This window comes from Urocitellus parryii, chromosome 3 (genome assembly GCF_045843805.1).
Source record: "Urocitellus parryii isolate mUroPar1 chromosome 3, mUroPar1.hap1, whole genome shotgun sequence".
NCBI classification, from domain to species: Eukaryota; Metazoa; Chordata; class Mammalia; order Rodentia; family Sciuridae; genus Urocitellus; species Urocitellus parryii.
In genome coordinates this window covers 3,955,750-3,980,349 of record NC_135533.1, presented here as the reverse complement: position 1 = coordinate 3,980,349, position 24,600 = coordinate 3,955,750, and the positions used below count along the sequence as shown (strand labels likewise).

Genomic DNA, 24,600 nt, shown 5'->3' with positions numbered 1-24,600 from the left:
ACCCCTTTGCCTTGTCAAGGACCAGTTGCAGGCCCTTCCTTGGTACCATCCTACCGGAGCAGGGGCACCACCACGCAGGGCCCCTGAACACACGGTCTTCCATCCTCTGCAGTGAGGAAGCTGGCTGGTGACGCCCCTGCCTAACAAAGCACAGCACCCAGGAAGCTGTCCTCGGCTCCAGACATTTATTCAAGTGCTAATGCATGTGCTAATGCTCTTCCGGGGAGGTGGTGGGAAGGGATGCTCCCTCCCCCCCCACACACACATGGACTGCCTTTCTCGACTCACCTGAAATGTCCCCCTGACTGCAGACTAAGAATTCCTCTAGGCTGATACATGCAACTTTCTACGGCTTATCAATTTTCTATTATTTCATAAGAATCTTAGTTGCCAAAAATATAGATAGATAGAGATATCTATCAAGGATCATTAATCTTTCTTCTAAAAAATGTTTAGCTCTTTGTACTTGATGAGATAATCTTTAGAATTCACCTGTAAAATTCCAAGTGCATGGTCAAGTCTACTCTTTGGTGAGTTAAAAAGGATACAAAGTTCACATAATCTGGAGAAAACAGACACTTTTGTTTGCATTCACCATTTTATGCAAGTCTTTTATTTCATTAGAAGAAAATCTGTCTTAAGCCATGCACTTCCTCTTTCAGTTTCGTCTTGGTGTCAACTACGAGGAAAGTGATCATTTCTCATTGAGTTTTATTTCTGATTAATGCTATTTTTCAGGAAATGATGACATCATAAATGTGCTACGGGTTGACCCATAAACATGGGCACTGTCTTGTCTCCTGTGCTGCTTTCCAGCAAAGCCTGGCCAGGTGTGCTGACAGGGGGTCGTTTTGTATCTCTAGGGCTTCACCATGGGAAACAGGTGCCTTTAGTCTCCTACACAGACTTGGTCACAAGGAAATCTCACCTGGCTCTGGTGCTGACTGCCAGGATTAGTTAAATTTTGATGTCTTATCAATAAAAATTGGGATGCTTATAATTTTTCTGTCATATTTAAAATTTATTTCCATGTTTGTTATTTTTATAGGAAATGATTTCAATTACATTTTCAGCTTTAATGACATAAAGTTATAAAAAATAGTCTTATTTTAAAATGATTACTGGGTACCCTCCTTTTCTGTATGTCTGGGTTCTGTTTCATGAAATGGTTTTTTAAAAAATTTATTAAATTGATTTTATTTTTTAAAATACATGACTGTGGAATGCATTACAGTTCTTATTACACATACAGAGCACAATTTTTCATATCTTTGTATATAAAGTATGTTCACGCCAATTCATGTCTTTATTCATGTACTTTTTTTTTGCATTACAATTCTTATTACACATATATACTACAATTTTTCATATCTGTTTGTACCTAAAGTAGGTTGACACCCAATTCGAGTCTTCATACATGTACTCTGGATAATGATGTCCATCACATTCCACCATCCTTGCTAATTCCCTGCCTCCTCCCTTTCCCTCCTACCCCTCTGCCCTATCTAGAATTCATCTATTCCTCCCATGTTCCCCTCTCTACCCCATTTTGAGTCAGCCTCCTTATATCAGGGAAAACATTCAGTATTTGTTTTTTGGGATTGGCTAACTTCACTTAGCATTATCTTCTCCAACTCCATCCATTTACCTGCAAATGCCATGATTTTGTTCTCTTTTAATGCTGAGTAAAATTCCTCTGTGTGTATATTCCACATTTTTTAACCCATTCATCCACTGAAGGGCATCTAGGTTGGCTCCACAGTTTAGCTATTATGAATTTTGCTGCTCTAAACATTGATGTGGCTGTGTCCCTGTAGTATGCTGTTTTTAAGTCTTTTGGGTATAGACTGAGGAGACGGATAGCTGGGTCAAATGGTGGTTCCATTCCCAGATTCCCAAGGAATCTCCATACTGCTTTCCATATTGGCTGCACTAATTTGCACTCCCACCAGCAGTGTACCTTTTCCCCCACATCCTCACCAGCAATTGTTGTTGTCTTCATCATGGCTGCCATTCTGACTGGAGTGAGATGCTATCTTAGAGTGGTTTTGATTTGCATTTCTCTGATTGCTAGAGATGATAAGCAGTTTTTCATATATTTGTTGATTGATTGTATATCCTCTTCTGAGAAGTGTCTGTTCAGGTCCTTGGCCCATTTGTTGATTGGGTTATTTGTTTTTTCAGTGCTTAGCTTTTTGAGTTCTTTATATACCCTAGAGATTAGTGCTCTATCTGATGTGTGAGGGGTAAAAATTTGCTCCCAGGATGTAGGCTCTCTGTTCACCTTTTTCTTTTGCTTAGAAAAGGCTTTTTAGTTTGATTCCATCCCATTTATTGATTCTTGGTTTTAATTATTGCGCTATAGGAGTCTTATTAAGGAAGTTGGGGCCTAATCACACATAATGAAGATTAGGGCCTACTTTTCCTTTTAATAGATGCAGAGTCTCTGATTTAATTCCTAGGTCCTTGATCCATTTGAGTTGAGTTTTGTGCATGGTGAGAGACAGAGGTTTAATTTCATTTTGCTGCATATGAATTTCTGGTTTTCCCAGCATCATTTGTTGAAGATGTTATCCTTTCTCCAATGCCTGTTTTTGACAACTTTGTCTAATATAAGATAACTGTAATTTTGGGGGTTAGTCTCTGTGTCCTCTATTACGTACCATTGGTCTATGAGTCTGTTTTGGTGCCAATACCATGCTGTTTTTGTTACTATTGCTCTGTAGTATAGTTTAAGGTCTGGTAGAGCTTCACTCTTCTAAGGATTGCTTTAGCTATTCCGGGTCTCTTATTTTTCCAGATGAATTTCATGATTACTTTTTCTATTTCTATGAGGAATGCCATTGGAATTTTGATAGGTATTGCATTTAAATTGTACAGTGCTTTAGGTAGTATGGTCATTTTGATAATATTAATTCTGCCTATCCAAGAGCAAGGTATATGTTTCCATCTTCTAAGGTCTTCTTTGATTTCTCTCTTTAGGGTTCTGTAGTTTTCATTGTAGAGGTCTTTCACCTCTTTCGTTGATTCCCAAGTATCTTATTTTTTTTTTTTTTTGAGGATATTGTGAATGGGGCAGTCTTCCTCATTTCCTTCTCAGAGAATTTGTCACTGATATACAGAAATGCCTTTGATTTATGGGTGTTGATTTTGTATCCCATACTTTGCTGAATTCATTTACTAGTCTAGAAGTTTTCTGGTGGATTTTTTTGGGTCTTCTAGGTATAGAATCATATCATCAGCAAATAGTGCTAATTTAAGTTCTTCTTTTCCTATATTTACCCCTTTAATTTCTTTCATCTGTCTAATTGCTCTGGCCAGTGTTTCAAGAACTATGTTGAATAGAAGTGGTGAAAGAGGGCATCCCTGTCTTGTTCCAGTTTTTAGAGGGAATGCCTTCAATTTTTCTCCATATGGTATGATGTTGGCCTGGGGCTTAGCATAGATAGCCTTTATGATGTTGAGATATGTTCCTGTTATCCCTAGTTTTTCTAGTATTTTGAACATAAAGGGGTGCTATATTTTGTCAAATGCTTTTTCTGCGCCTATCGAGATGAACATATGATTCTTTTCTTTGAGTCTATTATTGTGATGAATTACATTTATTGATTTCCATATGTTGAGCCAGACTTGCATCCCTGGGATGAATCCCACTTGATCATGGTGCACAATCTTTTTAATATGTTTTTGTATTCAATTTGCCAGAATTTTATTGAGAATTTTTGCATCTATGGTCATTAGAGAGATTGGTCTGAAGTTTTCTTTGATGTGTCTTTACCTGGTTTGGGGATCAGGGTGATATTGGCCTCATAGAATGAGTTTGGAATTACTGCCTCTTTTTTCTATTTCCTGAAATAAATTGAAGAGTATTGGTATTAGTTCTTCTTTAAAGGTCTTGTGGTACTCAGCTGTGTATACATCCGGTCCTGGGCTTTTCTTGGTTGGTAAGTTTCTGATGGCATCTTCTATTTCCTCACTTGATATTGATATGTTTAAATTGTGTATATCTTCCTGACTCAAATCTGGGCAAATTGTATGACTTAAGAAATTTGTCGGTGCCTTCAGTGTCTTCTATTTTATTGAAGTATAAGTTTTCAAAATAATTTCTAATTATCTTCTGTACTTCTGTAGTGTCTGTTGTGATATTACCTTTTTCATCGCGTATGTTGGTAATTTGAGTGTTATCTCTCCCTCTCTTCATTAGTGTAGCTAAGGGTCTGTCAATCTTATTTATTTTTTCAAAGAACCAACTTCTAGTTTTGTCAATTTTTTCAATTGTTTCTTTTGTTTCGATTTCATCTCTAATTTTAATGATTTCTTGCCTTCTATTGCTTTTGCTGCTGGCTTGTTCTTCTTTTTCTAGGGCTTTGAGATGTATTGTGAGGTCATTTATTTGTTGACCTTTTCTTCTTTTAAGGAATGAACTCCATGCAATGAATTTTCCTCTTAGTACTGCCTTCATAGTGTCCCAGAGATTTCCATATGTTGTGTCTATGTTCTCATTTACCTCCAGGAATTTTTAAATCTGCTCATTGATATCTTCTGTGACCCATTGTTCATTCAGTAGCATATTGTTTAGTCTCCAGGTGATGGAGAAATTTTTGTTTTTTATTTTGTCATTGATTTCTAATTTCATTCCATGATGATCTGATAAAATGCATGGTAGTATCTCTACTTTTTTGTATTTGCTAAGAGTTGCTTTGTGGCATAATATATGGTCTATTTTAGAGAAGGATCCATGTGCTGCATGTGTATTTTGATGCAGGTTGAAATATTCTATATATGTCAGTTAAGTCTAAATTATTGTGTTATTAAGTTCTATAGTTTCTTTATTCAACTTTTGTTTAGAAGATCTATCCAGTGGTGAGAGAGGTGTGTTAAAGTCACCCAAGATTATTGTGTTGAGGTCAGTTTGACTCTTGAACTTGAGAAGAGTTTTTTTGATAAACATAGCTGCTCCATTATTTGGGGCATATATATTTATAATTGAAATGTCTTGTTGGTATATGGTTCCCTTGAGCAGTATGTAATGTCTATCTTTATCCCTTTTGATTAACTTTGGCTTGAGGTCTACTTTGATACAAAGATGGAAACCCCTGTTGGCTTCGGCAGTCCATGTGAGTGGTATGATTTTTCCCAACATTTCACCTTCAGTCTGTGGATGTCTTTTCCTATCAGATGAGTCTCCTGAAGGCAGCATATTGTTGAGTCTTTTTTAAATACAATCAGCTAGTTTATTTCTTTTGATTGGTGAGTTTGAGCCATTAACATTCAGGGTTATTATTGAGACATGATTTGTATTCCCAGCCATATTTGTTTACTTGACTTGGTTTTCCTCTTTGATAGTTTTTCCTTTGGTGTATACCTCCCTCTGCTGATTTTCATTGTTCTTTTTCATTTCCTCTTCATGAAATATTTTGCCAAGGATATTTTGTAATGCTGGTTTTCTAGCTATAAATTCTTTTAACTTTTGTTTATCGTGGAAGGTTTTTATTTTATCTTCAAATCTAAAGCTTAGTTTTGCTGGATACAAGTTCTTGGTTGGCACCCATTATCTTTCAGAGCTTGATATATGTTGTTCCAGGATCTTCTAGCTTTCAGGGTCTGTGTTGAAAAATCTGCCATTATCCTAATTGGTTTTCCCTTATAAGTAATCTGATTCCTTTCTCTTGTGGCTTTTAAAATTCTCTCCTTATTCTGTATGTTGGGCATTTTCATTATGATGTGCCTTGGTGTGGATCTGTTGTGATTTTGTGCATTCGGCGTCCTGTAGGCTTCTTGAATTTGGATTTCCAATATTATTTCATTGAATAGATTGTTCATCCATTTGGTTTGGACCTCTATGCCTTCCTCTATCCCAATGACTGTTAAATTTGGTATTTTTAGGCTATCCCGTATTTCTTGAATGTTCTGCTCGTGGTTTCTTACCATTTTCACTATGTGGTCTATGTTCTTTTCAAGATGATTTATTTGATCTTCATTGTCTGATGTCCTGTCTTCTAAGTGGTCTACTCTGTTGGTGATGCTTTCATTTGAGTTTTTAATTTGGTTTATTATTTCTTTAATTTCAAGTATTTCTGTTTGGTGTTTTTATAGAACCTCTATTGCCCTGTTGAGGTAATCTTTTCCTTTTTGGATTTGTTTATGTAGCTCATTGTAGAAGTGATCTTTCACTGCCTGTATTTGTTCTCTTATGTTTCTTTGAGTCCACAGAACATTTTAACCATGTATATCCTGAAATCTTTTTCTGTCATTTTTTTCCTGCTGTAGCTGCCAATGATTCTAATGATGTGTTGTTTAATTTGTTTGTGGCATTTTCTTCCCTTTTCATATTGTTCATGTGTCTTCCTTTCCACCTCTGTGGGTCTGGTGTGTTGTTTTTACCCTATAGATTTGTAGTGCTCATGTAGGGTTCCAAGATCCCTCCTTTGTGGGGAAGGACAATGTTAACAGATCCCAATATCAACAATACATCACTTATGAACAAATTGTTGTTATTAAGACATTTACAGTTTGGTCTCAATGTCCAGAAATGTTGGATCAATTATTATTTAAAATATAATCAGTAGTCTCATAAAAAGGTTCACAGTCTCCGGCGGTGGACGATGAACTGAGGGTCTGGCATAGGATGATATGCTGCTCAGATGGAGACCTGATCTGATAGCCACACCCACCAAATATGGCGAGAAAGGTTTTTCCAAGATGGATTTGGTCTGCTTGTAGCACTGGGGTGTCTGCTGAGGTGGGGGGAGCTGGGTGATGACCTTGTGCTGTGGGTAGGTAGCAGCCGAGTGACCTGCATGGGAGTGGGGCACAGTCTGGAGTTCTGCAGAGGTGCTGATAGGTGATTCTGCTAAGCCGCTTGAGAGCCATGTGTGTGCTAGAACCACGGGCTTTGGGTCCCATGAAATGGTTTTATAGTATTTTTAAACTCTGGTGACATATTTGTCTTAAAGTATTCCCCCCAAATACCAGCTCATCCACCAGCTTTGCTTTTTTCCTAATATCTATTTTATCTTTATATTGTCTACTTCCTTTATCTAAGAGAAAGTTCAGTGTTGTTTTCCAGATTTCTGACTTGGATGAGTGGTTCATTATTGTAATATTTTGTGCTTAGTAATAATTCTATCTGACACAACTAATTTGCCCCTAAGAATAGCTTTAGCTATTCACCAAATAAGACTGGTATTCTGGTCATGAACATCAGAATTTAGAGTTTAAATTTCAAAATACATTATTTAACATTCAATTATGCTATTTTGATTTTCTTGGGATCTCGTCTTGGTCGCTGGCGTGGTTGTGGTGAGCATGCCTTTACACGGGGCATTTTTGTTTCATTTTGTTCTCCAAGAGTTTGCTATGAGACAGGGAAGTCTGTCCCCGTCATGTCTGTTACTGCTGTTTTACTCTGTCATCTTACCTTCTACTGATCATCCTTCCTTATTGCCTTTTTCCCTTTTCCTGACTTTTGCTGGAATAATTTTTAACAGATAATTTTTTTATTTAATATAGAAATATACCAAGCAGAAAAAGCAGAGAACACAAATTTTCTCTACAGATAGTGTGAATTTTGTTTCCTTCACCAAAAACTATGTGTATAAGGTCAGAAAGTCCACAAAGGCTTAAACAAAAGGTAATTCTCTTCCTGTCCTTGTCTTCCCATTTTTCTCTACAGAAAACTACTGTTAAGATCGATACTATATGGCCCTAAAGATCACTCAGATTCACTTTTTTCTCATTTATGTCTTAAAGAATTCCATCAAACATCCCACACGTTGCTTCATCTTCCTTTCTGCACATCTACCTGGGGCTCTGTGGCTGCTGGGCAGTGGTCACCCAGGGGTCCCCAGCGGGCGCCTCTCTGGTGGCTCATGCTCTTCCTCTGTGGCTGTCTCGGGCATGTAGGGGCAACCTCTGAGCACTCCAGGGACGGTCACCAGGACGTCCCTTCCCCCTCTGCCTCTGGGCTGGAAAGTCATCACCTGGCTTTCCAGTTCTTGCCTCTCGGTGAGGCGGGTTCTCACCTCTCATTTTAACCACAGGAAGGCTGGACACCCCCCACCTCAGCTTGTACCGCAGTCCCTCTTCGGCAGACTGCTTGTCACAGTGTATTACGGAAATGTTTAAAGACATGTATGCTTGCAGACATTTCCCTGATGTGGTCATCTTTTAATTTTTATCCCCCTATAAAGAAGTTTTGAAATTTTATGTTGTTATCATTTCCTTTATGGCTTATGCAAAAACACATTCAGAAAAGTCCTTTCTATCTCAGATCATAAACTTATTTTGTAATGCTTTCCTCCAAACACATTGTTTCCATCTGTTTGTTTTGGTAGCAGGGATTAAACACAGAGGTGTTTGACCACTGAGCCACATCCCCAGCCCTTTTTATTTTGAGACAGCCTCTTCCTAAGTTGCTTATGGCTTTGCTGTTTCTGAGGCAGGCCTCAAAACTGTGGTCCTCTGGCCTCAGCCTCCTGAGCTGCCGAATCCATTTTGTTGTTTAACTATTTATTCCAAGCGATTTCCCTTCTCCTGCCATTTTGTTCTGCTCTGGCTACTGCCCACCCATTCTGGGAAGGGTGATTTATTTTTCTAATTCTACAGATTCAGATGCTAATCTTGCTTGTGTCCTCATGGACACACCCAGAGATAATATCAAACAGATAATCTGAGCCGCCCTCAGCCCAGTCACAGGACACCTTGGTCATGGTGAATTCAGTGAGGCAGTTCAGAGCTCTCTCAGATTCCGTGAACAGGCTGACCTTTAAACTATAGATTAATGGTCCCTTGTGTTTCTATAGCTCAGGGAAGGAGTCTGATGGAGCCTTAAAGTCTTAAAGGCAGGAAGAATGCCCCACTGCAGGAGTCCCGTGACTGGGACGCGGCTGAGGAGCTGGGAGGACCCTGCGGAAGACCTCCCCTGACTTAAGTCCTCATGTGTTAAGGCCAGGGGAGGGGACAGTGCTCAGAAAGGAGGTGTGAGGACTGCAGCACCAAGGGCTGGCTGCTTGCGGGTTTCTGAATTGGTCAGGAGTCTAAAGCAGATCTCCCAGGACACTTGGGACACTCCTGTGTGTGCCACGAGCTCTGGCAGGATCTCAGAGTGCTCCAGATTCACACGTCCCTCTCCTGCCCTCCCTTCCACATGACAAGGGGCCAGGCCTCCCTCAGAACCTGCTTCAGCAAGCCCCTCTGTGGAATGTGCAGGGCTTCTTCCCCAGGAGCCAGGGACCGCCCCAGGTGAGTAGCACACTGCCACAGCGGGCAGACGGGGCTGTGGAGAGGAAGCAGGACAGAGATGTGAGCGCGGGGTGCAGGGAGCACGGGGGTCTCCTGAGCGGCAGGCACATGCCATCACTGTGAGGGTGCATTTCCTGCAGGGCAGCTCTCCAGAGCCTGCCCCTAACCCTCTGCCCCCAGCCCAGTGCAGGGGCACACACACGGCAGGAGCCGTGGTAAACTTTACAGGGTCATCTCAGCCCCAAGTGCAGACCAGGCCGCTCACACACCAGTTCATGCAACGTACATGTGCTCCTTTCCTGCCTCTGGGACAGTAGTCACCTGGAACCCACGCACTGCAACAGTGAGATCCATCACAAATAAACGAACAGAAACCTAACGCTGAGAGCAGCCCCCGCGCGAGCCTGACGGTGGAGAGCCGCCCCAGGGAGAGCCTAGAGCGGCCCCAGGGAGAGCCTGACCGTGGACTACTGCTGCAAAAACGCACAAGAAGGTGGGTTCAAGAAGACTGAAACCACAGGGGAGACCACCATCCCCTGACGGGAGAACGACCGCTACAGCACCCCTCCATGTGGGGAGAGAGCCACCGCCTGGACACACGGCGCTCCGACCTGTTCCCCTGGCAAAGCTGCAGACGTGGCTGCCACTGCGACCTTGGCCCGGGGGCTGGGACCAGAGCGGGAGACCTAGAAAGAAGTTGGCTGCTGCTTTCTCTGCAGCAAGAGAGGACGGGCTGTGAGAGAAGCAGAGGCCACACACATTCTTTATCCAGTTACTTGTCAGAACCTTTAGCCCATTTGCTGTGTTTTCTGAAAAAGAACCAGGCAGTGTGGGCAGGTGAAAGCTTCTCACCACCAGCAGCACACAGCAGGGGAGGGTATTGTACCAGGAGGTGGCCCTTCCTCAGATGTCCCTGCCTCCCAGTTCAGTGGTGGGACCTCAGTCTTCCTTACTCTCCTCTGCAGGGCCCCCAGCTCCCACAGCCTGGGACCCAGGCCAAGACGGGACAGCACAGTCCACCACAGTAAGCCAGTGGGATGTACCGTTACCCTCACTCACATCTGAAAAGATCACCCTGTGTTAGCGTCTCCGAGGCCAGGGCTGGCAGGACTCATGTGGTTCTGGGATGATTCGGGTAACAAAGGGTCTCTGAAGCCACTCTTGAGGGACAAGGACACTGAGCTTTCGTCCAAGGTCACACCAAGTCACATGAAACCTTGCAGCAGGCCGTGATGAGCCCAGACCTTATCCCTAAAGCAAAAGATGTACTATGCCATGCCCCAGGCCCAGGGCACATGGGGAAGGGGCCTGCTCCAGACAGGGAGGCGTGCTCCCACCTCGCCTTAGTCCAAGTGGGAGTCCAAGGAGCTCAGCAGAGAGCCAATCACAGGGCGCTGGGGTGGTGAGTGTCAGCTTAGGAATGAAGCTGACTAAGGCACAGAGGGTCAGTAGCTCCAAAGCCTTCCCAGGCACATCAGCTCGTGTTCACAGTGGGAACTCCCAGTGCTGCTGTGAGCGAGGCCTCCGTAAACACGCCGTCCAGGGCTCAGACTGACCCTGCAAGCCGAAATCCCTCTCCTGTCACACACAGGAGACAGGCCTGGGAGCATCTGTGACCTGCCTGTGCCCACCAGGCCGAACAAAGAAGGCAGGATCGGGTGGGCTCCGGATCTGGGGGCACCCTCCCCTCGCCATGCCTGGCCTTTGTTACAAGGCACAAATCATTGAAATTGTTAAATAAGCGCCCCCCCCCCAGCCCAGTAAAAACAGAAGTAAAGAGCAGTACAAAGCTCTGCGTGCTGCGATCCGGTGGCCCCCAGCCCAGGGGAGCCCAGCCAGAGAGCTGCCGTCTTCCTTCCCAGCTCTGGCTTCTGCTTCCCTTAGAATTACCAGGACGTGAAAACTCAAGCCGGTTTCCAAATGGGGAAGCGAAAGTTGCTTGCAGTCTAACCTGTTGTCGTTTTATGATCGAGGTCGGAGAAGAGTGGGGTTTTCTCAAGCCTTCACTCATCTAAACGCCCTAAAAAATGAACTAAGCCTCAAAGTTCTCCTGCCCCTGCTGGCTCTACGGACCGGGTGTGAGCACCTGCACACAGAGACCACTGGAGACGAGCGACCCATGCCTACCTTTTCTTCAAAGAACTTCTTCCTTAACTTGGCATCTGTGGGAGGCACTGCTTGCCTCAGGCTTCTGTACCACTTTCTAACCACGTAGCCTCTCCAGAAGGCTTGGATCCTACAACACACAGGTTTGCTCGCTGTTCTGTGAGCCCTGGGCTGAGCCAGGCCCCAGCAGGGACATGAAGCCCTCTGCTTTTAGGCTTAGCAGCTGGGGCCCCAGACACCCGCCTCACCTGGCAGGACGCTGGCCACAGCTGGGCAGAGCTCTTACCTGGTAGCACACTTGGCTTTGAACAGACGGGCCCCATCATGGATCACTCGGGTTTGATACTGGTTCTTTCTACAGAGAGGACATGTTTTTTTATTTGTGAACCTTTCAAAACCTTGAAGGCATGCCTGCAAAACAGATTTCATTTAACATTTTATGAGTAATTACTTATGAACAACATTTTTACTTCTAATATAATTATAGTGTTCTATTCTCTCATAATTATGAAACTTAGTCCAATTTGGACTATGAAGTGAAGGAGTTTCATCAGATGTCAACACCTTCCTCATGAAACCTGTTCAAAAAATGGCTTTTTACAAGAATACACATGCAGAGACATCAAAACCTCCTGAAGACCTATGGGTGGTAAGGCCAGCAGCCGTGTACAAGACGGCCTCGGAGACCACGGCAGGAATCACGCCGTCCGTCACTCACCCTGATGTGCCTCACTGCGACAATCTGTTGCACAAATGTCTGTGGTTCTTTTGTCACATAAAATTCATGGCTTTCAAAACAGGATGAACTGCAGTGTGGCCTACAGTCACAGTGCTAACTCCAAGTGGTGATCATGGGTAAAACAGAGGGCTCTCTGGGGACGCTCCAAGATGATGAGCAAGCTGCTGGGGGCAGTGTGGCGGGGCGGGGGTGACTCACCCTGTGGAACACGTGGGAGCAGGAGAGCAGCACCTGTCCGCGGGAGACAGAGGGGCCAGTCAGCACAGCATCCTCACAAGGGCAACTGTCGGGGCCCACAGGGCAACAGCATCACACTCGGGACATGACACGGTTCTGTTTCAGGGACCCCGAGGCAGCCAGGCCTCATGCCTGCCCCACTCATGAGTGGGTTTAGGGGTGGGCTATTTCCAGGCAGATGGGGGCCGAGAGGGACAGACGTCCACAGGGCCACAGGGGGAGGTCTTGTGGGAAGGAGCAGAGGAATGCTTTGTCCAACTTAACTTTTAATACAGCTTTATTGAAATATAATCTCAGAGACTTAAATACCAGAAATCACGGATAAAGGAGTCAGTTTTTCCCTTTTTTGAGGTGCTCGGGGTTGAACCCAGGGCCTTGTGCGTGTGAGGCAAGCACTCTACCAACTGAGTATATCCCCAGCCCCAGTTTTTCTTTTGTAAATGTGACCCATATTCCCCACCAAAAGTGATGTGCTGGGACCAAGGACAGGAGCTTAGCCCAGTGAAGAGAAGCAGAGAGACCAGCAGGAGTGCTGAGCTTAGTTCCCCCCAGTACCCAGCTCCACCTGGGCCCAAGGTGCCCACGGCCTGGGAGGCCCAGGCTCAGATGCAGGCCCTGGGAGGCGGGGAGGCTCTGTTTCAAGAGCCCCGTCCTCCTTGCCCTCACTCACGTCATGATTCTTAAATAGGAACGAAGGAAGAAATGGAGAATTCAAAAAGTTTTGAAACCTTTCCTTGATGCTTCCTGTCAACAATAAGTGTAAACTGGACAAATTTGTGCTTAAAATCATCCAAGAACTTAACTACTCACTCTTGGTAGAAAAATCAGGTGTTTTATCAACAGATGATTGACCAACAATAAATAACACTCTACTTCTCTAGACTTAAAATATTATACTTCTAGATGTAAACGTCCACAAATATGCATTACTGGCAAACATCTGGTGATATAAAGAATTAATGATTGATAGTAAACAGACTATCAAGAAGTCAGGCCTAGAAGTCAGGCCTGAATTCTAGCTGGGCTCTCCCATGTCTCCCAGGCGGCCTGTGGAGCACTTAGATGACTGCCTCATCTGCTAAGTGGGCATGTGCCTGACCGGAAGGCCCTCTGAAACGGTAAAGTGTTGGGAAAATGCTAACGTGGGAATAATTATTAGATACGCAAAATAAACAAAAATAATAGAATTTAGTGAGAAACAAAGAGCAGAATGGAAGAAATATTGGGCAGGATGTACCCTGACACCCTTTAAGATATTTAATTTTGAGTTTTCCATCTTCATGTGAACAATCAGGCTAAATGTTCACAGGGAAATTAAGAAAGAGGTTGCTGAGGCCAGGAAGATCCCCGTGGGTTTATCAACTCTCTTGCTGCACTCGGCACTGAGTCATAAATCGTCCTACCTGGCAATCTGTTGTGCTAAACTCTCTTCTAAAATGCTCAACTCAGGTCCTGATGGAGAACTGGGATATAATAAGCATGTTTCAAATAACCTGCGAATTCAGATTAGTGAAGAACAAAAGTCTAATGATTGTGAACTTACTTGTTGATAATCCAACTTTCTGAAGCAGATTAACCCTAGAGACTATGTGCCAGGGTGTCAGGGAGGCCTGGAGCTCCCCAGGCCGGGATCCGCGCCGGCTCTGACCACAGCTGCTGGTCTGTCCTGGGGGAGCAGGGTGCTGCGGCCAGCAGACAGTCCCTGAAGGGCAGTTGTCAGTACCAAGGACACTCTGGGAGCCTGAGTCTGGCGACAGCAGCAGGCAGAATGGCCACTGGCCCCCAGCCATTCACAAACCCAGGTGGCATCCTTGCTCACGCACCACAGGTTCAAGAGTCAAGATGAAAGGATACGGCCTTCTTAGGGTTCTCCCCCAAGGTCTTTGAAGGCATTCAAACAGTCTCTCTCCTCTTTTATGACTCAGTTCACAAGTCCCTTTGTGCCATTCCCCTGCCCTGGGACTCGCGGGCCTCCCTGTACCCTCCACCTGCCATCTCTGCTCACGCAACAGAATACTTCCTGTTGTGCATGCTCCTGCCCTGAGACTTGGCATCATTCAGTAAATCACAAGCTGCCTCACAAGGCTGTCTGCTCCTTCACACACACTCTGACTGGCCACATGGGGAACGTCTTAAGGGTCAGAGGAGGACGGGGCTGGAAAGAGCAGGCCTGGCCGGGCATCCCACGCACGTCCAGCTCGGCTCACTGTGTCGAGAAGGCAGCCCCTAGCCTGACCTGTTCCTCTGCACGCCACGCACCTGGGGGTGCAGCTCAAACTCCTCCCTGCATATGGGGCACGGCTGCATGGAGTCCCCGTGCAGGACGGACCTCTGTTTCACACTCTCCCATTCTTCTGAGGACAGCGGCACCGGGGGAGGCGCAATGAGGCCCAGCTTCTGGGCTGCAGGGAAGAAGCAAAAAACGAGGGTGATGATTAGAGTATGGACCCCCGTGATGGTGGTAAGGACAGGCAGTGCATTCGTGGCTCACACTCCACGAACAGGACACAATGTGTTTCTACAGAGGCGGAGAACTCAGTGGTCGAACATTCCCTAGACTTCCGCTGGTGATCATTTTTACTGGTGCCCTGTGATCATCCACAGTGCTGGGGCTGTTCCTGGTCCCACATGCACACAGCACTGCAACACAATTTGGCCAATATCCTTCCCCACTATTTCCCTTCCCCCCTCCTCCTCCCCCGTCCCTTCCTTTCCTACTGCTCTTCCTTCAGTTTTTAATGAGCACCCCCCAGCCCCACCTTTATTTTCCCTTTTCCTATCTTTCATATGAGAGAAAACATACAACTTGACCTTCTGAGGTTGGCTTATTTCACTTAACATAATGGTCTCCCGTTCCATCCAACTTCCTGCAAATGATGTAATTTCATTCTTATTTATGGAAGAAAAAAAACTCCATTTGGACATACACCCCGTTTTCTTTTCATCCATGGACGGACCCCTGGGCTGGTTCTGTGGTTTGGCTGTTGTGAACTGTGCTGCTACGAACACAGGCGTGCATGTGTCACTGTGGTACCTTACATTATCAATAGTGATTTATGTTTTTTTACAAAGAACCTCCCATATCTTACTTAGCATTCATAATAATTCTACAAGGCAAGCAGGATATTTAATTTTATAGAAGAGAAATTGAAGGGTACTAATTTTTTCAAAAATTTCCTCACTGGGTCCTGCCTGATTTACCCACGGCCATCAGCACCTCCTCCTCCACCCTGACTTGCTTCTGCCCCCAGTGACCATGACAAGGGTGCACAACCACACATCTGCCCTGCCAACTCATCCCGCCTGGGACTCCCTGTCCAGCACTGCCTGAGCACCCATCAGGCATCCGCTCCGTCAGACCTGGGTGCACGCAACACAGGAAGCACGTGGCGTGGAGAAGCAGCATACCTGGGCAGGACGCTGGCGTCCCTCCACACCCTGTGCAGAAGAGTGATGGACATCAGCCCACGAGGGCTCTGCAGAGGAGGAGGCAAGAGAGACGTCCACAGACCCCGAGCGGGAGGCCTGACAGAGGACCCCTCCCAGTGCAGAGGGAGCTCTGGCCATGGAAACCTCGCCGTGGAAATGCCCTCCACCGAGGGCTGGGAGTGGGTAAGGCGAGCTCACCCTGTGGGGACAGGAGGGCGAAGGGACATCCCAACACGTTCCAGAGGAAAGCAGACAGAAGGGAGAGTAAGGTTCTGCAGAACACAACCCAAGGCTGCTCTACCAAGGTGACGCCGAGGGGGGCGGCAGGGTGAGGGGCACAGGAGGAGCCACAGCATGGCGAGAGCTTTCTCCCGTCTTGCTGACAGAGCCGGCTGTGATGAGTCGAGGCTCCGAGCATGCCACGGCAGCCTGGCCCTCCCTTGTCCATCGGTAGACGCCAAAGTGCAGTGACTCATGTCAGGTGACGTGTCCCTGGCCTTTCCAGCCTGCCCCCTGCCATCTAGGACCTGGCCCTGAAACAAACCTCTGGGTCCACTCAGGTCACTATCATCACCCCAAGGTGGCAGGGCAGGGAAAAGGCTGTCCGGGCGCACGTGACCCCACCTTCTCAAGACTCGTTCCTTCCATACCTGCAGCGGCCCACGTCTGAACTGACGGCTGCTCCCTACCCACCACAGAAAGGAGCCACAGAGGCTCAGGCCTGATGGCTTTGCAGGTGAGGCACCCAGGGCTTTCCTATTTCATGTTATTTCGGGGTACTGAAGAGAGGGACGACTGCCCGCTCACTGCATGACGCTAGTGTGACCTCCACCATCCCATGAGACAAGGATGGCACACGGACATGCCTGGTCCAGCGAGGGCCATGGCCACAGGCGTGAGCTCCTGGGCAAGTGTTAGGTGCAGCATCCACCATGGCTGGACAGCACCACAATCGGGCGCCACTCAACTCTCACAAGGTTTGCAAGTCTATCAGGGTGACTCACAAAGGAGGAAACTCAGCAAGAGCATCTCAGTAGCTTCAAGCCCAAACAGTTAATAAAGGACATCTATTTATGACTTTAAAAAACTCCAGAAACTTGTTTAAAGGGAAACTCCATTTTTAAAGGCTAACCAGAAAAACAAAATAGAATAAACCTCATATAAACTGAGAAGTTGTGTTAGACACAAGAGCAAGACGGAAATGCCAAGAATTACTACTTACATTTAACACAGTTCAGAAAATCCTGGCCAGAGAAAAAAGAGACGAAAGCGGAAAAAGAGGGCAGAAAAATGGAGGGGAAGAGACAGTGATCACCCCTGCAGACCTGGCAACTTACTCAGCAAACCCCAGGGTCGAGGACTGAGGGCTGACAGTGACAGCAGAGTTCCCACATTTGTGGAGCAGAGCCCATCTCTACAAATGTGTTACTCCCTCTCCACCAACCCAGACGTCAAGATCTCCAGCAGAACTGTGTACGACCCTTAGGGGAAGCATGAGAAGGGCCTTTTCTTACCTCTATTAAAATATGTTACAAAAGTACATCAATTAAAACAGAAAGTGACTTGGAAACAAAAGCCACAAAAGGACTCAGCAAAGCCTCATTCCAACCAGTTTCCCAATGAACAGGATCAGCTGAGGCGGGAGGGAGATGGGAATGTGCAAGACAAAGCTTTAAAGGCAGATAAAGAAAACCCCTGCAAGCTCTGAATGGGAAGGATTCTTCAGTCTCCCAAAACCAACAAGGTGGGCTGGGCTGGGGCTCAGGGGCCCAGCGCTGGCCTAGCACGTGTGAGGCTCAGGGTTCCATCCTTGGCACCAGATTAAAAACATACAAAATGAAAGTATTATGTTCATCTACAACTAAAAAATTTTACAAAACACAATAAGGTGAAAAACCAATGGACAGGGCATCAACTGAAATGAAATGTATTTATTATAAAATAGCAGATAAGGTAGAAGGAGGGCCAGACAGAAGACATCACCGTGGTCGGATCCCAGGAGGTCTGTACGTAGAACTCACAGAGAACTCCAGAGAGCAGAGTGAAGAGACAGGAGCCAAGGGCATGTGAGGTGGGTGTGGGTGAGTCTGTACCTGATATGAAGTACAGTGTTCTGCTCATTCACTCTCTTTCACACTTTTATTTTCCATATTGGGAAGTTCTTCCTGATGTCCAATATAAATCTTTCCTGATGAAGTTTTTAAGACTGACCATGCTGAATCTAGATGACCATCTACATAAGCTCTACATGCACAGGCACTGTCCACCGATACACTGTGTGATGTCATTCCAAGCCTCAGCAGGCTGCTGGACCACACCATGTTCTCCAAGCAGACATGCAAAGAGCCCCGTGGCACGGCTCTGCCTGCTGACATGCCAACCCACAGGCCTGCACAACCCTGTGTCCATCCACCTGCATCGGGACACAAAACTCCAACCAAATATATTCTCCATGCTCATCATTTAAAAAAAAATCTTTAACGTTTCAGTTTAACATCATTTCAGATTTATGAAAGGCTGAAAGAATTCTTGTATATCCTTAACCCCAAAATAACATAGCATATAACCCTAGCCAACAATCAAAACCAGGACATCAATGTTGACATGACCTGTCAATTACAGCAGTCCCCCTATCTGCAATTTCACTTTCTGAGGTTTCAGTTAGTCATAGTCAACCATGCCTGAAAATACTGAATGGAAAATTATGGAAATAATGTTTCAAAATTGCATGGCATTTAGAGTAGCATGATAAAACCTCACTGTCTCAATCCACATCCACCTGGGAAATGAACCATCCCTGTGTCCACAGTATCCACACAGTATACACTACCCACCCTTAGTTACTATCTTGGTATTCAGGATCAACTCTTGCAGTATTGCAATGATTGTGTTAGTAATGGTTCCAAAATGTAAGAATTGTGATGCTGGCAATTCACATACATGAAGGAAAAGCTGTAAAGTGTTTCCTTTAAGTGAAAGGGTGAAAATTCTTGACAACACGAAAACAAAACTGTACAATGAGGTTGCTAATATCTGTGGTAAGAACAAAATCTTCTATCCATGAAATTGTGCAGAAGGAAAAATAAAATTCATGCAAGTTTTGCCACTGAAGCCAAGCCTCTGTCCCAGAGCAGTGGAACAATCCAGCAGGGTGGACTGACTGGATAGTGTGTGGTGATCATGGGCCACGGCTGCACAGAGCCCGCCATACCAGCTACGGTGCAATGAGCCTGAGCCGTGGCAAGACAGGGTGTGCCGACCTGCCGCATGCCTTAGCAGCCCAACCCAGGCCTGGTGCAGACACCTGCTCTGCACAGCATTGCGCCCCGAACCCCAAGCATCCACCATCCTGCAGCTTCAGCCTCCCACGTCCCAAATCCAAGAAGCAGCAAGGAAGTGCAAGTGGGGCAGAGCTGAATGGCAGTTCAGACTCCAGCGTCACCAACAGCAGTAGTACTTTTCCAAAACCTGTCAGCATAAATTTGGACCAATGTTTTTCCCAAATCCTGATAAGCATAAATTTGGAACAACAGCATTAGCACTTTTCCAAACCCTACAAATCCCTACACTAGCATACTAGGTGGCAACCCTATTGTGGTCCCCTCTTGTCCTGCAAGAGTTCTGTTTTTATCATTCTCACTTGAATAAACCCTACTCCTTTAACCCATGCCTTCCACTGTCCTGTAAGACAATAAGTCAGAAAGAAGTCGTAGTGAGCTCTGGGGTCTATTGCAACACTGGAGGGCACAGCCCACACTTACTACTATAGCACAGAATTTCAACACGTGTAGTGGAGAAGAATCTGGCTTTGCTGGGCCTGCCCCTCGGAGTGGGTGCCGGCAGGCATCCCCTGCCGTGATTAGCTGCCAACACAAAACAGGCTTTCTCAGCAGCAGAGGTCACAGGCCTCCCTCACCAGCAGAAGCAGAGCATCACATTTTGTCTCACACTCCAGTTTCACCATCACACCCATGTGGCCCAGGGCTGTGTCAAGGAATGTCACTCACTTCAGCTAATCACAAGATGACAGGTGAGTACAGGACAGTATTTTCAGAGACATGTCCACTTAACTTCTATCACGGGGTATCGTAACGGTTGTTCTGTTACTGTTAATGCTGCCAACCACTTACTGTGCCTAATGTGCAAACTAAACTTCATCATAGGTCTGTACGTATAGGGGAAAAGCACTACATATGGGGTTCCGTGCTATCTGTGACTTCAGGCACCCATGGGGGTCTGGGAACACACTCCTCAGATGGGTTGGACTGCATAGTCGACAGACCTCACTTAATTTCACTGTCTCACTGATGTCCTTTTCCTGATCTCGGAGTGGATGTCACATGGTGTTTAGTTATCATGTCCCTGTAGTCTCCTGTCATCTGGGAGTTTCTCAGTCTCTGCTTCTCTGCAGGCTTTTGAAGAGTACTGGCAGGAAATCTGGGTCTGAGGTTTCCTCATGGTCACATTCAGATGTGCATTTTGGGCAAGCCGCCCAGAAGTGAAGTCACACCTCTTCTCAGGAGGCACATGAAGTCGAGTCTCTACTGGTACAATTTGCTGGGTGAAGGTGCTGTGTGCCGAGGTCACTGTGTCACTGCCTTTCCATCTAAGTGTCCACCGTCTGCACATGGTTCTCCCTGAATTCCTTTCTGCTGCTGACCATTCCTGTGGTGGTCACCAAATGGAGGTTTTTCTGTCACCCTGGCAGCTGCAATTAGTTGTCATTCCACTCTCAGGAGTTTTTTTTTTTTTTTTACAAAATTTATTTATTCAATTATTTATTTCTATTGGTATGGATTAATGGGTATTTCTTCTAATCTGCTGTTTTTTATTCTCATTCTACCAAGTATTACTGGCTTTATGTTCTTGTTCAAATTGTCCCTCACTGTTTGTAAGCTTCAATACATACACACCTTTCTGAGTACGCACAGGATCTCTGTATCAAAAACCCTCTATTACTAAACTCAGCAGGTTCATCAGCGCTAATGAGCCAATGCGGGGATGGTCGGATCAGCTTACCTAAAGTCAGTGGTGGTGGTGTGGGATCAAGAACGTACTCTCTTTCCGGATCTTCTACCCTGGGGCTGTGCGTGGGTTTTTTAAGTCCAGTATCTACTACTGCTTTTGCATCTCTCTTCAGAGATTTTGCCTTGTTCTCTTTCTTTCGTACTTCTGTCTTAGAATTATCTGCTATTGAAAGATTTCCAAGTTGAAGGTCATGTAAAATGTGATCTTGTAAAGCAACCGCAGTGATTGCTAAGTTATCTTTTTTAGATGAGTGATCCTAAAAAATAGGAAAAAGGTCTCATTTACAGGAGCACTGTGTAATGTATCATTGGGAAGAAACATGAGGCCTGGCCCTTGATGGCACGGGAGATGGAATCACCTGGCAAAGGAGCTCGAGCCATGGCTTCTATACCAGAGCCAACCCCAGGCTCATCAGCAAGGTTAACAACAGGAATATCTGCTTAGTTGATTATTAAAGCCTTAATTATAGTGTAAATAAATTCATTATGACCTATAAACCTATGCATGTCTAAACAAACCTACTGTTTCATACTAATTAAATTCGACTCCAGGCAAATCCTAAAGAGCATCTTGCACTTCAGTGCATTTTTAAAAAATATTTTTTTTTAGTTGTAGGTAGACATGATAACTTTATTTCTATTTACTTATTTTTATGTGGTGCCGAGGATCAAACCCAGTGCCTTACATATGCTAGGCCAGCGCTATATCACTGAGCCACAACCCCAGCCCCCTGTATTTTTTTTTTTTTTTTTTTTGGTCAAAATACATTTCTCCTATGGACGAGTTCCCCATACAGGTTGCCTGGGCAGCTCTCAGAAACACTTGTCTCTACCTTCCACTGCCCCACACCATGTGCTTCTCCTCTCTGCTCACAATTCCTCACTGAAACACCATTAAGAGTGTACAAATACTATTTGTACACTTTAAAAAGGTGGAGTTAAAATCTATCCCATGAGTAAAAGTGTGTGTATGTTTTAAGAAGGCTGGTGTACCTTATGTTTTAGCATGCTGAATCAGGAAAAGTTGTGACTTGGCTTCAACAAATCCTATCATCACACCATATCACATTGCTTTCATTATTCTGCAAAAAAATACAGTGAACAGAAAATCAGAGTGTACATAAAAAGCTCTTACGGATTTTCTGGGAACATACATATCAAGAGTCTAACTGTTGTTGGGCGGGTGGTACACGCCTATAATCCCAGTGGCTCAGGAGGCTGAGGGAGGAGGATCCCGAGTTCAAAGCCAGCCTCAGCAAAAGCGAGGCACTAAGCAACTCAGTGAGACCCTGTCTCTAAATTAAGCACAAAATAGGGCTGGGGATGTGGCTCAGTGGTCGAGTATCCCTGGGTTCAATCCCCAGTACCAAAAAAAAAGTCTTTGATAATGAACTGATAAGAGCGAGGGGAGGAATTAAACCAGTCAATACCTCAGTCCTGTCCCCACGCAGTTCCCCATTGACTTTGAGAGAACACATTAATATAAACAAGAGCCAGCTACTGGTAAATAAGACATAAATGCAACAAAACTTCAGACCAAATCAGAGAACTAGGACTAGAAAATGAAACCCTCCTGCAGCTGAGATCTGAAGAACAGAGGGAACAAGTCTCTCCAGGGGCGGGGACGCGAGGGCACTCAATGCAGCCAGTGGGCCTGTTTATTCTTTGGGGGGAGAGAGGCGGCTGGACTCTGGAGGGAAGAGGAGTCCTGCCCTGCCTGGTCGCCCCGCACACCGCTGCCTTCCTGGTCCGCTCGCTCATCTGGGAAGCAGCCGGGTGTGCGCGCCGGGTGCCGTCCACGGCCGGGGTCCGGCTCCTCCCGGCGGGCCTCTCCAGCAGCGCAGAGCCAGGCGCCCGTTCCCGCGCGTCCGGGGGCGGCGGCTGCCGGCACGTGCCGGGGCTGGGCCCGTCACCCGCCGGGCAGCCTCTCGAAGGACCCGGCACCCAGGAGGGCGGCAGCGCTCCTTCGGTTCCGTGAAGGCTGGCCCTCCAGTTGTGCGGTCACCTTTCCTGTCCCTTCGGTCACGGCATCGAGAGACCAGGAAAGAGGTTCTCATCCAGTCCCCAGGCGTCGAGGGCGGGCCCAGAGCCGGGCCGTGGAGGACCCCGCGCCTTAACGCTGTACAGCAGCGGCGGTCGCCGCCAGCTCCGCGCAGTGCACGGCCTGGACGCCGCCAGGCACTGGTCGCTAGTGAACCGCGCGGGCCCCCGGCCACACGGTCGCGCCGCACGTCGGCCGCGCTGGCCGTTGCCGTAGCAACCGCAGCCTGGGCACAGGCCGCGGTGCGCATGCTCCCCCCCCCCCCTCTCCTTTCAGCGCGCACGCGCGCCGGACACAGCCGCTGCGCACGCGCGTCGACCTCTCCCCGCGCGTCGCGCCCACGACCCGACGCCAGTGCGTCGCGGGACCGCGCCGTTGACCAGTGTGGCGGGGAGCGCGCGGGGGCCCGTGAGGCGGTACGCTGCGGTCGGCTGCGAGCGTCCCCAGCGCCGCGGGCCCCTCGGGGTCCAGGCTGTGCCTGCGCGCTCCCGCGCCCCGCCGACCTACCCTCCAGCGGCCCGCGCGCCCTCCGCCCACCGCTGGGTCGCCTGCCCGCCACCTTGTCATCAGCCACAGGGCCCGGTCACAGGTGTCTACAGGTGCACCAGCTCTCGCCTGGCCACAGGCCACACAGGCCTGGTCCACTAGTGCCGCAGTTAGGCTGGGTCATAGGGCCTGGTCCCTCTTGTGGTTCCGCTGGGTCACAGGGCCTGGTCAGCCAGGTCCGTGGGTGTGCAGGGTTGCCAGGCCTGCTCACCAGACCTGGTCACCTGTGTCCGAAGCTGTCCTGTCACTCACCTGGCATGGTCACGCATGTCCACGGCTGCACTGTCGGTCACTGGGTCTGGTCACCCGTGTCCTCCGCTGTGCTGTCCGTCACTCTGGGCTGTCCCGGGCCTCTGATGACTTGTCTGCATTGGCACCTGCATCTGTGTGACAGCTGGGCCTGTTTCTGTGGGTCTTCTGTCCCCTGTGTGTGCCAGGCCTTGTGGGTGCTGGTGTGAGCTGTTGAAAGAGGCTTGCTCCCAGGGCTGCTTTCCCACCGGCCGCAGCCCTCAGATGCCCCAGAAGTGCCCGGGCTGTCCGGGCTTCGGGTCGATCCCCACAGGCCTGAGCTGGTGCCTGCTCAGGTGAAGATCTAGAGGAGCTCAAGGAGACCTCGGAGCAGTCTCCACAGGTCTTCCCTCCTGGCCCCTGGAATCCGAGCTGAGTGCTCAACTCCACCACAAGCGCCTGTTTGGATTGTGGCCCGGAAACTCCACAGGCTGCTGAAACAGCCTTTCCTTAGGACCACAGTCCTGTGCTGCCTGCTGTCGAGGTCTGCAAACCACCAGTTTACGCTTTTCATCTGATTTTTGAGTTGTTGAAATCTACTAACTCATATTTCATCATGGTCAGTAGAAGTTTTTTCTTCTGCTTTCAAACAACAGTGACTGTATTTTGTTAGTTTAACTTTCTTGTACTTTAATTGGAATAAAATATGACAGTACAAAAAATGTAAATGTAATTTTTTTTTAAATTTCCTGGAAAGCAAAATCTGAAAAAGTTACCAAGGTAGATTGGAAAGTAGTCATCGATCACCAAGGACCTTAAAAATTAACATAAATTTTGGATATATCTATGAAAGAAGACAATAAAACTCCACTTAAGGTTCTAATTTTTTCTTAGTGGAAATGGATTTTCTAAACTGGAAACTCCTTTTTGAAATTTTCAAAAGCATATTTAAAATAGGTTTACGATTTTTTTTTTGTTAGCCAAATTAAATTCATAATGAGCAG

At 46.6% G+C, this 24,600-nt stretch overlaps 1 protein-coding gene across 1 annotated transcript in view; it reads right to left on the bottom strand.

The window, feature by feature from the left end:
* Window positions 1-23,059, bottom strand: part of Rnf32 (ring finger protein 32) — a 33,172-nt gene extending 10,113 nt beyond the window's left edge. Inside the window, exons 1-6 of the mRNA XM_026380360.2 lie at window positions 21,775-23,059; window positions 20,774-21,038; window positions 14,585-14,727; window positions 12,287-12,319; window positions 11,636-11,760; window positions 11,371-11,479 (exon numbers count right to left, since the gene is read on the bottom strand). Coding sequence (XP_026236145.2) covers window positions 11,371-11,479; window positions 11,636-11,760; window positions 12,287-12,319; window positions 14,585-14,727; window positions 20,774-21,038; window positions 21,775-21,789 — 690 coding nt within the window. The 5' untranslated portion in view covers window positions 21,790-23,059. The remainder of the gene's footprint in view (window positions 1-11,370; window positions 11,480-11,635; window positions 11,761-12,286; window positions 12,320-14,584; window positions 14,728-20,773; window positions 21,039-21,774) is intronic.
* Between the last annotated feature and the right edge of the window lie 1,541 nt (window positions 23,060-24,600).